Source organism: Centropristis striata, chromosome 23 (genome assembly GCF_030273125.1).
Source record: "Centropristis striata isolate RG_2023a ecotype Rhode Island chromosome 23, C.striata_1.0, whole genome shotgun sequence".
NCBI classification, from domain to species: Eukaryota; Metazoa; Chordata; class Actinopteri; order Perciformes; family Serranidae; genus Centropristis; species Centropristis striata.
The window spans coordinates 20,309,026-20,321,549 of record NC_081539.1 but is presented as its reverse complement, the minus strand read 5'-3'; the positions used below and the strand labels follow the sequence as shown (position 1 = coordinate 20,321,549).

General features: G+C 40.8%; 1 protein-coding gene across 1 annotated transcript in view; it reads left to right on the top strand.

Annotated features, from left to right (window-relative positions):
- Window positions 1–12,524, top strand: part of cntnap2a (contactin associated protein 2a) — a 350,626-nt gene that overhangs the window by 140,821 nt on the left and 197,281 nt on the right. Inside the window, exon 2 of the mRNA XM_059327332.1 lies at window positions 136–246. Coding sequence (XP_059183315.1) covers window positions 136–246 — 111 coding nt within the window. The remainder of the gene's footprint in view (window positions 1–135; window positions 247–12,524) is intronic.

Genomic DNA, 12,524 nt, shown 5'->3' with positions numbered 1-12,524 from the left:
TATTTTCGAATTATTATAAGATGTACTAATGTTCACCGTTTTCTCTTTTTCTTCCCTCCTTCTTCTTCATTCTCTCCTCATCTGTCTCTCTGATTTCTCTCTCCCTTGGTCTTTCTGTTATTTCTCTCTCCACAGAGAAGTGTGATGAGGCTCTAGCCTCTCCTCTGCCTCACACAGCCTTCACCAGCTCTTCTGTCTTCTCCAACGGATATGCACCCGGTTATGCCAAGCTCAACAGGAGAGGAGGTAGACACACACACATGCACAAACCTACACAGAAAAGGCTGCTGACATGCATGCAGTCACACACGACTGCTGTGCATAGAGAGATGTGCAGAGGAAAGAGTAATATGTAATTTACTTGCATGTACATACATCCTCATGCATGATTTTACTGATGACACGCTGAGAGGCAAATGTCCAAGCCTTCCTAAAGTGACACACTTCATAGTGCTGCACAGCTGCTTTTACCGTCCTCCTTCTCTCTTTCTTCTCTCCCTCTATTTCCTTTTACTTCTTCTCTCTGTCCTTTCTCAGCTCCAGTTATTATCTCAGTGACTCAGACTGGAGCTCATTTCCACATCAGTCCACAGCAGAAAGAGATAGGACCAGACAATTACACCCCTCTATGTTTATACAATTAATAATTCATACTTCACCATCTAATATAGTCACACTACAGCTGAGGCAACAGAGCTCAGAGCTGGCAAATAAACGTAAGGTAATCTGGTGTGTTTAATCATACCAATAGAATTATTGTTGAGAGAGGACAGGGCTGGTCTTCCTTTAACAATGCCACCCACTAACAAGAGAAAAAGAAGGAAGAGAAGGAGGGAAGAAATATAGACCAAACTGTCAATGACAGCGATAATGGATGGCTGTAAATATATAGCTTGTGTATTCTCTCCAAGCATGCTTTTATTTATTCAATCTCCTCAAGGATGGAGCTCCCAGAGGAACATGGACTGGTAAAAGCATAGAAATCCAGTTCCTTCGGGATTACAGGGCTACAGAAAATATACAGTATGCATAAAAACAGTGTTAAATTCACTTACACAAAGTCTGAATAAGTTATGCTACTTTAGCATGTTATTTTCCTTCTGTGAATAAAAATAGATGGCTTCATTAGTTTGGATTAGTTTCATGATATACGCAGTTCTGAATAAGGCATTCTGATGATGTGAAGATGTTGTTATTTATCTAATAAAATATATATAATCTCAGTTTAGGCTGATGTTTTTTGACCTCAAGATCGATTTGCACACTTCTCAGAAGAAGAAAAATACAAGATCCATCACCTAGACTATGTAGATATCCATAGCCATTGTACCTTTAAGCAGTGAATAATCTTACAGCCAAGAAAGGAAAACTCAGCTCTCTCCCTCCTTCACTACCTGTCAGTTCTGGCCTGTAATTAGGAGCCTGACATGTTCTAGTGAGACCTATTTCTCATGCATTTCCAAATTTCACTGATCCGAAGGACACTACGTGACAGTCAGGACCACCAGTGTGGGAAATGCTTTCAGATGTTGACATAATGTCCCAAAATGGACATGTTTTAAGACACGTGTCAAAGTAGTTGAGGAAATGAAGGGAAAGGGATGAAGTTTTATCTTATCCTCGATGTCTTGGTGTCCTCTAGAGAATGACACTGTGTTTGGATGATGAGGTCATCACCTCGTTAGCATGCAGCATATAACAAGACTTGAATATAAAATGAGAGAAGTTCTGCAGGAAGGGACTATGAAGTTAATTCTGAAGTTAAACTTCTTCTATGATTATTAATGTGTCATAAAATATCATATCTTATAATAAAATCTCATTATGCAGGCTTTGAAGGAAGATGCTGCATTGAAATCAGCATTGTTATTGTTATTATATATGTGTCGAACACAGAATACAAAAAAGCGTATCAGTGAAACATTTACACACACACTGAATGAAAGAACAAGTGAACAGGCAATCAGGCAGACGACACATGTACACATTCTCAGAAACACTCTTAAGGCATGAAGGACCACACATTAAATACCCATACAATCACAAGAACATAAGCATCTCAAAACACTTGCATTGACAAAAACAGGATTTCACATTTTTTAAATGAAAACAAAAACAGCTCCAGCAGCATGGAACTGCTTACACTCACACACATATACATTTACAAAAACACAGGATCACAAACTCATGCCCACACATTCGTAAGGAGGGTTTCCTTCAAGCAGCTACATTTGGCAGCCAAATGTGCCATCAGTGGCATGAGTGTGTGCTGATAAGCCAATCTACTCCAATCTCCCACTGCTATGAAACAGGGGAGGCACAAAATCAATGGGACACACCACTCATATTAAGCTTGTGTTGTGAAAGCCGACAGCTATTAGAGTTTATGGCTATAGGTGTGTGTGCGTCTGAGCGTATGTTCATTTCAAGGTGCATGTCCCAGTGTGTATGTGTGTGTTAGTGAGGACCAAAGCAAGTTTTTAACGATTTTGAACGACATTTTGGCTTGTTCTCATTTTTTAACATTGTGTTTGAGGGTTAAAACTCAGTTTTGAGGTAAAGACTACATTTCTCCTAATGTTAGGGCAAGGGTGAGGTTTGGGAGTTAGGCATTTAGTGGTGATGGTTAATGTTAGGATAAGGGGTGAGGAAATTAATTGTTATTCACTAAGATAGAACTCTGTGTGTGTGTGTGTGTGTGTGTGAGAGAGAGAGAGAGAGAGGAGAGAGAGAGAGAGAGAGAGAGAGAGAGAGAGAGAGAGAGAGAGAGAGAGAGAGAGAGAGAGAGAGAGAGAGAGAGAGAGAGAGAGAGAGAGAGAGAGAGAGAGAGAGAGGTGAAAGCATGGCGCAACGATTTTTCCGCCAGGCAGCTGTCTGCTTTGTGCCAGCCAGTCACCTGGCCCCTGGTCCCTACTGTACTTGTTTATGTGCCTGCTGTCACATACACACACACACGCAAGTCTGAGAAACTATGTTTCTAAAAAGGGTTTTAGTATTGGGTATTGGGTGAAAAATTACAATACCACAGTACCAGTACACTTAAAGAGATACAGGTATATTTTTTTATTACTTTTGTTGCATAAAATGCCTCCATTGACATTTTTTTTATCAGCCACCACAATCATATTGTATAGAGAGGAAATGACATAATCTATTTTTGTAGGCCAACCTGGCAGTAGCATCGCCATGGTGTCTATTGAGAATTCACCTGTAGAGTTTTTACATTGGATTTTGGAATCATTACAGAAAATAAACTCTGTGGCAAACACACGTTTCTGATGCTTACGCATGGATAGCAGGATAGCATAGCAGGATAATCTTCACAAATTAACATCTCCTTTATGACATTTGAAGTGTTAATGCAGCTGACAGAAGTAAAAAGCTAATGTTATGATCTAGCGAAGTACCTCACGTTCACATCACTTGTCACTTTAGCCCAATAAATTGTTTATTAACCAAATCTACAATCTACAAAAGCACTGAAAAACAACACTAGAGGCTGTTAGGCGGACAGTAAGGGAGTTTCTATCTGTGTCTGCCGTGATGACATTTAATGTCCCCGACAACCAGTGTAGTCTCATTTAGCCACTTGTTAGCAACAGTCTTTTCAAAGACACGTAAAAACTCCAAAATTCAAGTGGAGGTATTTACTTACATTACTATATATATATGTTTATATCGCACAACAAAACTCAAACGTTTTTAAACTTGTGTTAACCACAGCCCTTATTTCAGGCATCTAACCAAAAACTCTTTTTTTTCCTGGATCTGGGTACAAAAAGGATTAAATTCAGTTATCGATTTACAGTTCAGTTTTCATACTATTGTTACTGGTTTAATTTCATACTTTAAACGGACTGAGCTCTGATGCCCAGCCCTGGAGGATCTATTGGTGTGCATGTGTGTATAGATGCAGAAACAGGAATACGTTTGTGCACATTGTTTTATTTATGTGTTTGTTTGGAGGAGGGCGCTCACTAAATGCTCTGTGTCTGGCTCCTGAAACCTAAACACATTCCTCACTAGCAGACTCATCATCATAATGCTAAATGCCTTTTGTCTTTGTTTGGGAAAACACAATCACTCACAAGCTGTTACTTAGTGCTGCATGTTGTTTCTAGACTTACATCATGGGATCTTATTTAACATCAGCTCAGTTTGATTGTCAGTTGCTGTGGTGCACTACAACTTTAGCTATAAGATTATTATTGTCGTCAAGCAGGGACAATTTCTGCCTCTGCGTTTAAAGACAGACTAGAATGATAAAGACTTTATTTGTCTCCGTGCCCCTTTCCATCATTCTCTCTTTTTATCCTTCCTCTCTCTATCTGATAATATCTAATTCCCACAATCCCTCTTGATCTCCCCATTTTTTCTTCTTTTGTCACATTCACCACCCTCCATCCACCTCTTCCTTCTTCTTGTTTTCTCTCTCCACTTTCTTTCAATCATTCTTTTCTGCCACCATAACCCCTGCCCATTCCTTCTCTGTCCCTTTCTTTCTCTCTCTATCTTCCCTACCTCTTATCATCACTCCTCCTTCCTATACTCTCCCTAAAATGTACATTCTCCTGCCCCCTTACTGTCTCTCCTTAGTGCTGGTTCATGTATGAGACCCTGCACATCTCAAAAGTGTCAGACAGAGGGGAAGGTGGGCCCACTCCCAAAAACCTTTGGTCTATTTGCACAAAGAGAGGGAGGAAGTGAGAGAGAGAAAAACAGCGAGGGCGATAGAGAGGCAAAAAGATGGCACCTAATGAAATGTAGAGATGGATCTTTTCCTATAATCTCTTCAACATATATGATCATTAGGTCTTAATATGGGTCACAGAACACTTTAAACATTGATTTTAACATTTGTTTGAGATGAAATATCATTTGTAGGGGTGTCATGATTTCCGTTCTAAATCCTAAATGTATCAGAAGCAGCTTCAATTAGAACTAATGATCTGTTAAAGGACTCCATAGTTTAACAATGACATAGCCATCAGCATTGAAAAAAAAGTTTGAATTAAAAATTGAAGTGAATCTTAACCTTAAAATTGAAACTCAATTGAAGTTGTAAGCTCTTTTTTTCTCTTACCTGCTGGACGGGGCTCACAACGATGAGCTACGTGCCACATGCGACTGTATTAATGAGAACTGGCATGTTAAATCAGCCAGTCTAACACGGAGTATGCCAGTCAGACAAACAGTTGACAACCTCACAGCTGCGCTTGACACTATATATACGATAATACTTGCAACATCATAGCTGCACGACTGGTATAAGTCCACAGGTGTCCACAGGATGCAGAATATTTCTCCAAGCCTTAACTATCCTGAACAAGTGAACTGGGACTCAGTTGCCTCTTGTCTATTAATGGTTAAAGAGCACTGATCAGTAAGGGTCAGCTATCGGTTATAAAAAACCTAATTAGCATCCCTATACCTGAGCCCTTCAATGTCTGGTAAATGTCCATGTCTCTTAAAACACCAGTTGGGAAACAGGCCTTCTGTTCAAAATTTTGTGGTGTCACAGGCCATCCCAAGATTCCTCAAGTGAGGTCAGCAATTTTCACAGACTTGGCAAACATCCTTTAGAGCAACAGAGGACATTATACAAGTGCTTTCAGGGGGTGAGTAACATTTCCTGTGAGTAGTAAATTGACTTTGACAGGTTTAAATGGTGGAATGCCACTTCAAGAAACAGATTGTAAAAATATGCCACACTCCAATTGACATGACACTTTTACAACCCTTTCGCTGCGCGGACGCTGGGAATTTTGGGACCTAAAAAGAGGGTCATGTGGCAGAAAAGATTTGGAAAACTCAGGATTGATGAACTCAGTACAGCGTTTCAATAATGACATAGCAATCACATGAGCTGTGATCTGCAACCCACACAAGGCTGCGTTCAGTGCTGTCAGCTGAAGACAGCTGCCCTGTGAATACACGTTAAAATGGAAGAGGCATGGAGAGGGTGAAGGCGAAAGAGAGGAGGGGTGTGAAGATGTCGAGAGAGGAGGCGAGGGGGGAATGGTAGACATGGAAACGCTCAAAGAAGGGTTCTTGGAAGAGTAAACACTGAAACAGACAAAAGGAACAATGTTAAAGTTGATCAGCCATGTATTGCTGACAATTTGAGCCAACACTGTATAATTACAGACCTTCTGATACAAGTTTTACAGAAGATCTGAAATTTCTGAGAAGTCGTGTGTAATCACAAAAAAGGTAACAATCAAATTTCCATGTGGGTGCATCTTATTATCCCTGCCACCATGGAAACTGCACCTAATAATGGGTTATTTTGACATAGCCTTCATTTATAGAAAACTTGTGAGAAAGTAATTTGGACTTTTAATGGAACCAAGCACACATTAGGACAATCAGCACCATTTGTGTGAAGAAAGTGAGATAAGAGTGGCTGAACTGACTGTGTGCATGAATATCCCTGCTGGCATCCTTACACGTGAGCATGCATGCTTGCCCACATTGCTGTGCAGTGCAGACATGGCCAAGCATGAGATTGGACCGCTAATCGCAAACACGTGGCCACTGATCTTTATATTCCATTTTCTTTTCTCCTCCTCTCTCCGTCTAAAATCCCCCTCCCTCTATGTTTCTATCTTCCCTACTCTCTCTGGTCTGTATCTGCCCTCCATCACATCCTTGTCTCCCCTTTCTTCCTCTCCATCTCATTTTCCCTCCGTACACTTTCTATTTTCTACAGTAACATTCTCAATCCGACACTCCATTTTCTCAGCCTGTCCCCTCTTTCTCCGCAGACCTCATTATCCATTTTTTTCTTCACTCACATTCCCACCCTGATATACACTTTTCAGAGTTTTTCCAAAGTTTTAAAAAGTTGCACTGTATCTCTCCTTATTCAGACAAAAGACGTCACAATACTGCAGCACAACTGTGCTCTGACTTGCTACACAATTACCCAGATTCTCCCTCCCTTTCTATGCATTGCTTTTCACTCTCTGTCATCTGGCAAAGTTGTTTGATGTCTCTAGTCGTTGCAGTCATCCATCGATAATGGCGGTCCGCTCCTAATTAAATTACTTTGTCTTCATCCGGTCCCTTTGCTCCATGACAGAAAGATGAAGTACTAGCAGAGGGCTAACCAGCTGTTTTCTCTCTGCTCCCTTTTTCCGGCGGCCTAGCATCTTAATTAATTAAGATGTTATACTTTCTGTTAATGTGGTTTTGTTGTTATGAAAAGTGGCAACTTTGATAAACATACTCTCACATGTTCCCTCGGGTGTTGCTTGAATACCTCAAACATAAAGGCAACACACAGAGCCATGAAAGTGTTTAAACCCGCATGCGCAGAATCAAATTATGCTGTGTGTACGCACCCACCCACACACTCTCCCACACTGACAGTAAGACAGAGAAGAGATGTTCTCCTGTTTGATGCTCTGCTTTGCCTTCACTTTTGTTTGTGTGTCATGCCTGTCACTGACTGCACATCACTCGTCTAACATCACACTGTGTCTCCATTACTCACTCTCAGAACTCAGGTCTTTCCTTCTGTGTTTTAAAAATCTCCTTTTTTTGTTCTCACATACACATTTTTACTTATTCACTTCCTCTTTTGTTCCTGCTGTTGCTCTGTCTTGCTCACTTGCTCTTTCTTTCTGCTTTTCTCCAACGCTCACTCTTTTCCTCTCATCTGACTCATTTTCTATCATCAGCACTGTAAAAGCAATTTAACCAGACAGGCAGTTGAATTAAACCCTCTATTTTCCTTTTCCCTGCTGGGCTGTGAAAGTTAAAATCATCTTTGTCATCATTGCGCACACATGCACAGATGTTCACACTCCAGGTTAAATTGTAACTTTCTCTGGATGTATGCTTTCACATTCACTCCGCAGGAGCGATGGACAACCCTGTGACTTGTGCAGTCAGTTGAGCTCTGATCATCTATATCTAAAAAAACAACAACAACAGGAGGGAGTGAACATGACAGAGATGAACCGAGAAGAGAAAAGACAGCTGAGACAGTGGAACACTGTGTGATTCAAGTTCAAAGCAACCAAAGGGAGCTTTCATACCTTTGCTTGCGGTCTGGTCTAATGACTCATACCCAAGGGTTTCTTGAACAGTGTGAACTGAGATGTGTGAGATGCAATGCAAGAAAAATATCCACACAGATTGCATTAGTTGACAGTTTGAAAAGGCAGACATTTTTGGCAATGGTTCCCAGAGGGCAAATTCTGGTTTGATTTTCTCTCCCTTTTATTCCCCTGCCTTTCAGAAGTTAGCACATTGCTGTTAGTATATCGATCTGTGACACCCCCCACCCTAATTTGCCAACATGGCTTCTACTATATGTTCATGTTATTGGTTTTGGTGAAAAAGGGGCAATAACTACCTTTATGTGTAGCAGCGTACAGAAACTGCTATTGTGCCACTGAAGAATTGATAAAAAACTATTGCTTCTCCTGTGGGTGAATGTGTGTAGACATTCATATGCACCCTAATGCTTGTGTGTGAAAATATTTGTGGTCGTAATCAGTACTGATATCAGTGCAATTCCACTATAACACACACTCTGACTGTGCTACCACTGCAGGGTTATCTATGTCATCACAGATAGCTCAAGCCTCGTTTTGAAAGCTTGGAGAAACTCCAGCCATGTTTTTTGGCCTCCATTGCTTCTTTTATCGGAGAAGAAGCCTCTCTGTGCGAATTCCATTTGGCCACTGCCGACCTGTGATGGCACCACACAGGGACATTTTCACCAGGGTAGCTTTAAGGTAGCGGATTATTCTGATTTCTAACATGCTGCTTGTTAAACATGCCAGCATCAGTGTTACCGCAGGAACTGGTCCCAATCCAAATGCATTATGAGGATATATTGTAGACCTGGCATATGGGATGGAGCTGTTCCCTACAGACGGATTTTTAGCCATTACAGAATGAGCTGATGAATTGCTCAGGTATATCATCAATACCACTGAATTTCCCTTGTGTGAAAAAAATCAGATTGGATTTTCTACCTTTTCTATGTTCATTAAAGGATGATCGATCTGTCAGACAGGGGCTATTATTAATTAATGTTACTTTGTATTCATTCATTAATTGTTGAGTTAAAGGCAGGATTTTCCTATAAAATATGTAGAGTCGTACAAAGTAATTCCTCTCAGTCATCACTTATGAGCCACTAGAAATTAGTTGTGGTGTCTGTTTCTTCAGAAACTTGCCTCGATTTTTCTTTCTTTCATTTTACTATGCTCATTGCATTTCTGAGTGTTGGCATTTGGCCTCTGGGTGTGTAGCCCCAGGCCACAGTGTGCAGAGTGTAGAGGCTGGACTATAAAAATATAGTGGCCTGGTGCCTCATTTATAACCTTTGGGTATGCACAATAAAGAATTTCAAATGTGCATATGCAGCCTTTTAAGCATAAATTAGGATTTATTCATTTTTTAAAAAACCTGAGGAACTGTGTCTAAATTTATGGAAAACTCTGATCCATGCATATGTACATCCTGGAGACAGGGGAAACTGGCGACACAGATGGTGAGGTGGTGACTTGAAGACAGATTGTAGAAATGCAATGTGAGAGACAACAGTTTGTTATGTACACACATTTATTTTATATTTCACTTCACATGTCACATATTAGATCCACTTTACCATAAACATTCAAACCAGTTCTGTTATTGTGCTTGTGTTCGAGAGCCATACTGAAACTATTCCATAAGCACCTTTCAGCTGTAAAAGATAAAAGCCTACTCAAGCTTTCTACTGCTTAATATTTCATCAGTGCTGACTCAGCATCACATTCCATACACCCGAAATGTAAAGGCGAGGGTCAGGCTGTAGCATAACTAACTGATGAAATTATCATTGATTGTAGAAAGCATATCAAATAGCATTAAAGAACTGCAAATTGTTTATAACTTTCAATAATGTCCTGTATTTTTTTGCATGGATCACCAAGTTCAATTATAGTTTCCATATATTTTGTTGTGTGTAAAACTGCAACAGTGTAAACGACTGTGCTGTCAGGCAAAAAAAGTGCACTGCAGACCTGACAGTTGCTGCCTCACACACTCTGCCTTCTTCAGTCACCCTGCACAGCTTTACCAGCTGCACATATTGTGTACATTAGCAAAGTCTGGAAAAAGAGCCAGTGACAGCTCTCGCACAGTTAACGTTCCAACTGATACCATAACAAAACTGACATAAATAAATAAATGCCGTTCATCTATCAAACTTCTATTTTCAAATGCTATCCCAGAGTGGGGGGTACCACTGATTGTCACAATCATTTTGGCAAGATGTGGATCAGTGTGATTGCTGCAAACGTCTAAATATTGCGGTGACACTAGTGCATAATGATGCATGATAGATGCACTGTCGGTTCTTGTGATGATTCAACATGAAGTACTGTTGATCAGCAGGCTAATTTCTGTGCATCTATGCATGAACATTCATGAAGTCATTTGCATTGACCATTTATGATTGAATGTGTGTCCAGAGGTGTGTGTCTAGAAAGCTGATCCATGTGCGCACATTTCTGAGTTGATTTGAGATTCATGAGTGAAAACTGCACATTTCCTCATTCATACGCAAACATTGAGGGTGGTTTCTACATAGAGTTTTATTAATGAGTCCCCAGGTGCCAGAACCTAAGCAAGTATGTGAGACACCATAAAAAAAATGCAAATATATCAAGGCAAAATGCCAAGCAGACAAAGCTTGTTCCAAAACGAGGGTGAATCTGGGGTTGGCTTTCACCCACTTTCGAGCACTGAAGGACAGGATGGGAATGAAGAGCGAGGCAAAGTTGGCCTATTTTCTGTTAGACAGGTATGTGCCGGCAGTATGCATAGTCAGCTTTCTAACGCCAATCGGATTTCCTAATACAACAGAACTAATGTTTTAATATAGTAGGTGTCTATGGGGTCAGGTGGGGCAAGCTCTTCTGGTTCCAATTGTATAAAATATAAAATATAAAAGTCCTCACCTTTAGGAAGGTACACCAGAATACCAGAATATGTGATACATTTGGTTGATACAGTCTGAACAAATTTATCAGTGATCAAAGATTTTGTAGAATAATCAATAAACTGACCCATCTCTCAGCACCATGTGATTCAGACTAAATAAATTACAGGGAGTTTTTTTTAGACTTTTCTTTTTCCCCGTATCATTCATAAATTGTATGCTTCAGTATCGACATAAGAAAGCAATCTGGTATCATCAGCTCTTTGAAAACTTTTTATCAGCTTCAATGGAGAAAAATCTAGTTGGCAGTGATCCTCGAGTTTTGGTTTTGCTCTCAACTCTTCATTCTCTCTGTTTTCCTCTTGGATTGTACTTATTCTCCTTCCTTTATTCTGAGGTCTATCTCCTGATCTTTTTCTGTGTTACTTGCCTTTCTCTCTCCCCCTTTTCTTCGTCTCTTCCTCAAAGGTGGTTTCTTTGACCTTCTCTGCTCCCCTGTTCTCTCCCCTACCATCCTCCTGCTCCTCCTCTCCTCCCTGAACATCTGTGTGTGTGACAGGTGAGAGAACGGTGACAGTCCCCCGACACTCCTCTCCTCCCCTTTCTCTTCCAATTTTTTTCCTCCTTTTTACTTCAGCGATGCTCCCGTTCGCTCACACTCGCTCTCTCACCTTCCGTTCCCCCACCGCCCTCCTCCTCCATCTCCACTTTTATTCTGTCAACCTCTTCTCGCTTCTCCCCTTTCTCCCTGCGGCTTTCACCTTTCACTGCACCTCTGTTCTTTTTTTTATATATCATTCTTCACCCCACTCCTAACCTCTGTCAAGCTACCCCTCCTCCGCTCTCACCTGTTCTTTTTCCAGTCCTTCCTCTCCAATCTATGGCAGCATTCACCCATCTCACTTCTCTGGCCCCTTCTTTTTTTCTGCTTCCCTACATTCTTTATTCGTGTCCCTTGTTCCTCCTCTGACCTCTAACATTGAGCTCTTTAGCCAACAGCTCTCTTCTATCATTGCTTTTTTTAGTCTGTCTTTCCCAAATGCTTGCCATCACTTTCACGATCTTTTGAACTTTATGTCTCTCTGGACTTTTCAATCTATCTGTCTCTCTCTCATTCCCATCTGTTACTTCTGGTAACCCTGTAACCCTAACATGCCTTCACCTCCATCCGTCCCCTTCAACCTCTTTTCCCTAACCATTACTCTGTCCTTTTATTCACCCCTTTAAGCTATGTTCAGAGCCACAGGAGCACCTTTTCAACAACAAAAAGTCTCCTTATTCATTTCAGTAAGACTGCAAGGTTGAACTGCATAAAAGAAAGGCAGTTGTCCATCAAAAGAGTTGAACCTGGCTCAACTTTTGATGCAACACAATGCAACATCATCCAGCATTCTGTGTGTGTGTGTATGTGTGTGTGTGTGTGTGTGTGTGTGTGTGTGTCACCATTGGTGGTCCTGGAGACACTTTCTGTAGTGGGAACTGCCAGTTTAAGTACTGCCGGATGTTTATACATAGTCGCCTATAAAGTTGGAATAATTTTGTTTTCAGACACAATCCTCTGTTATTTGAGGTTTAA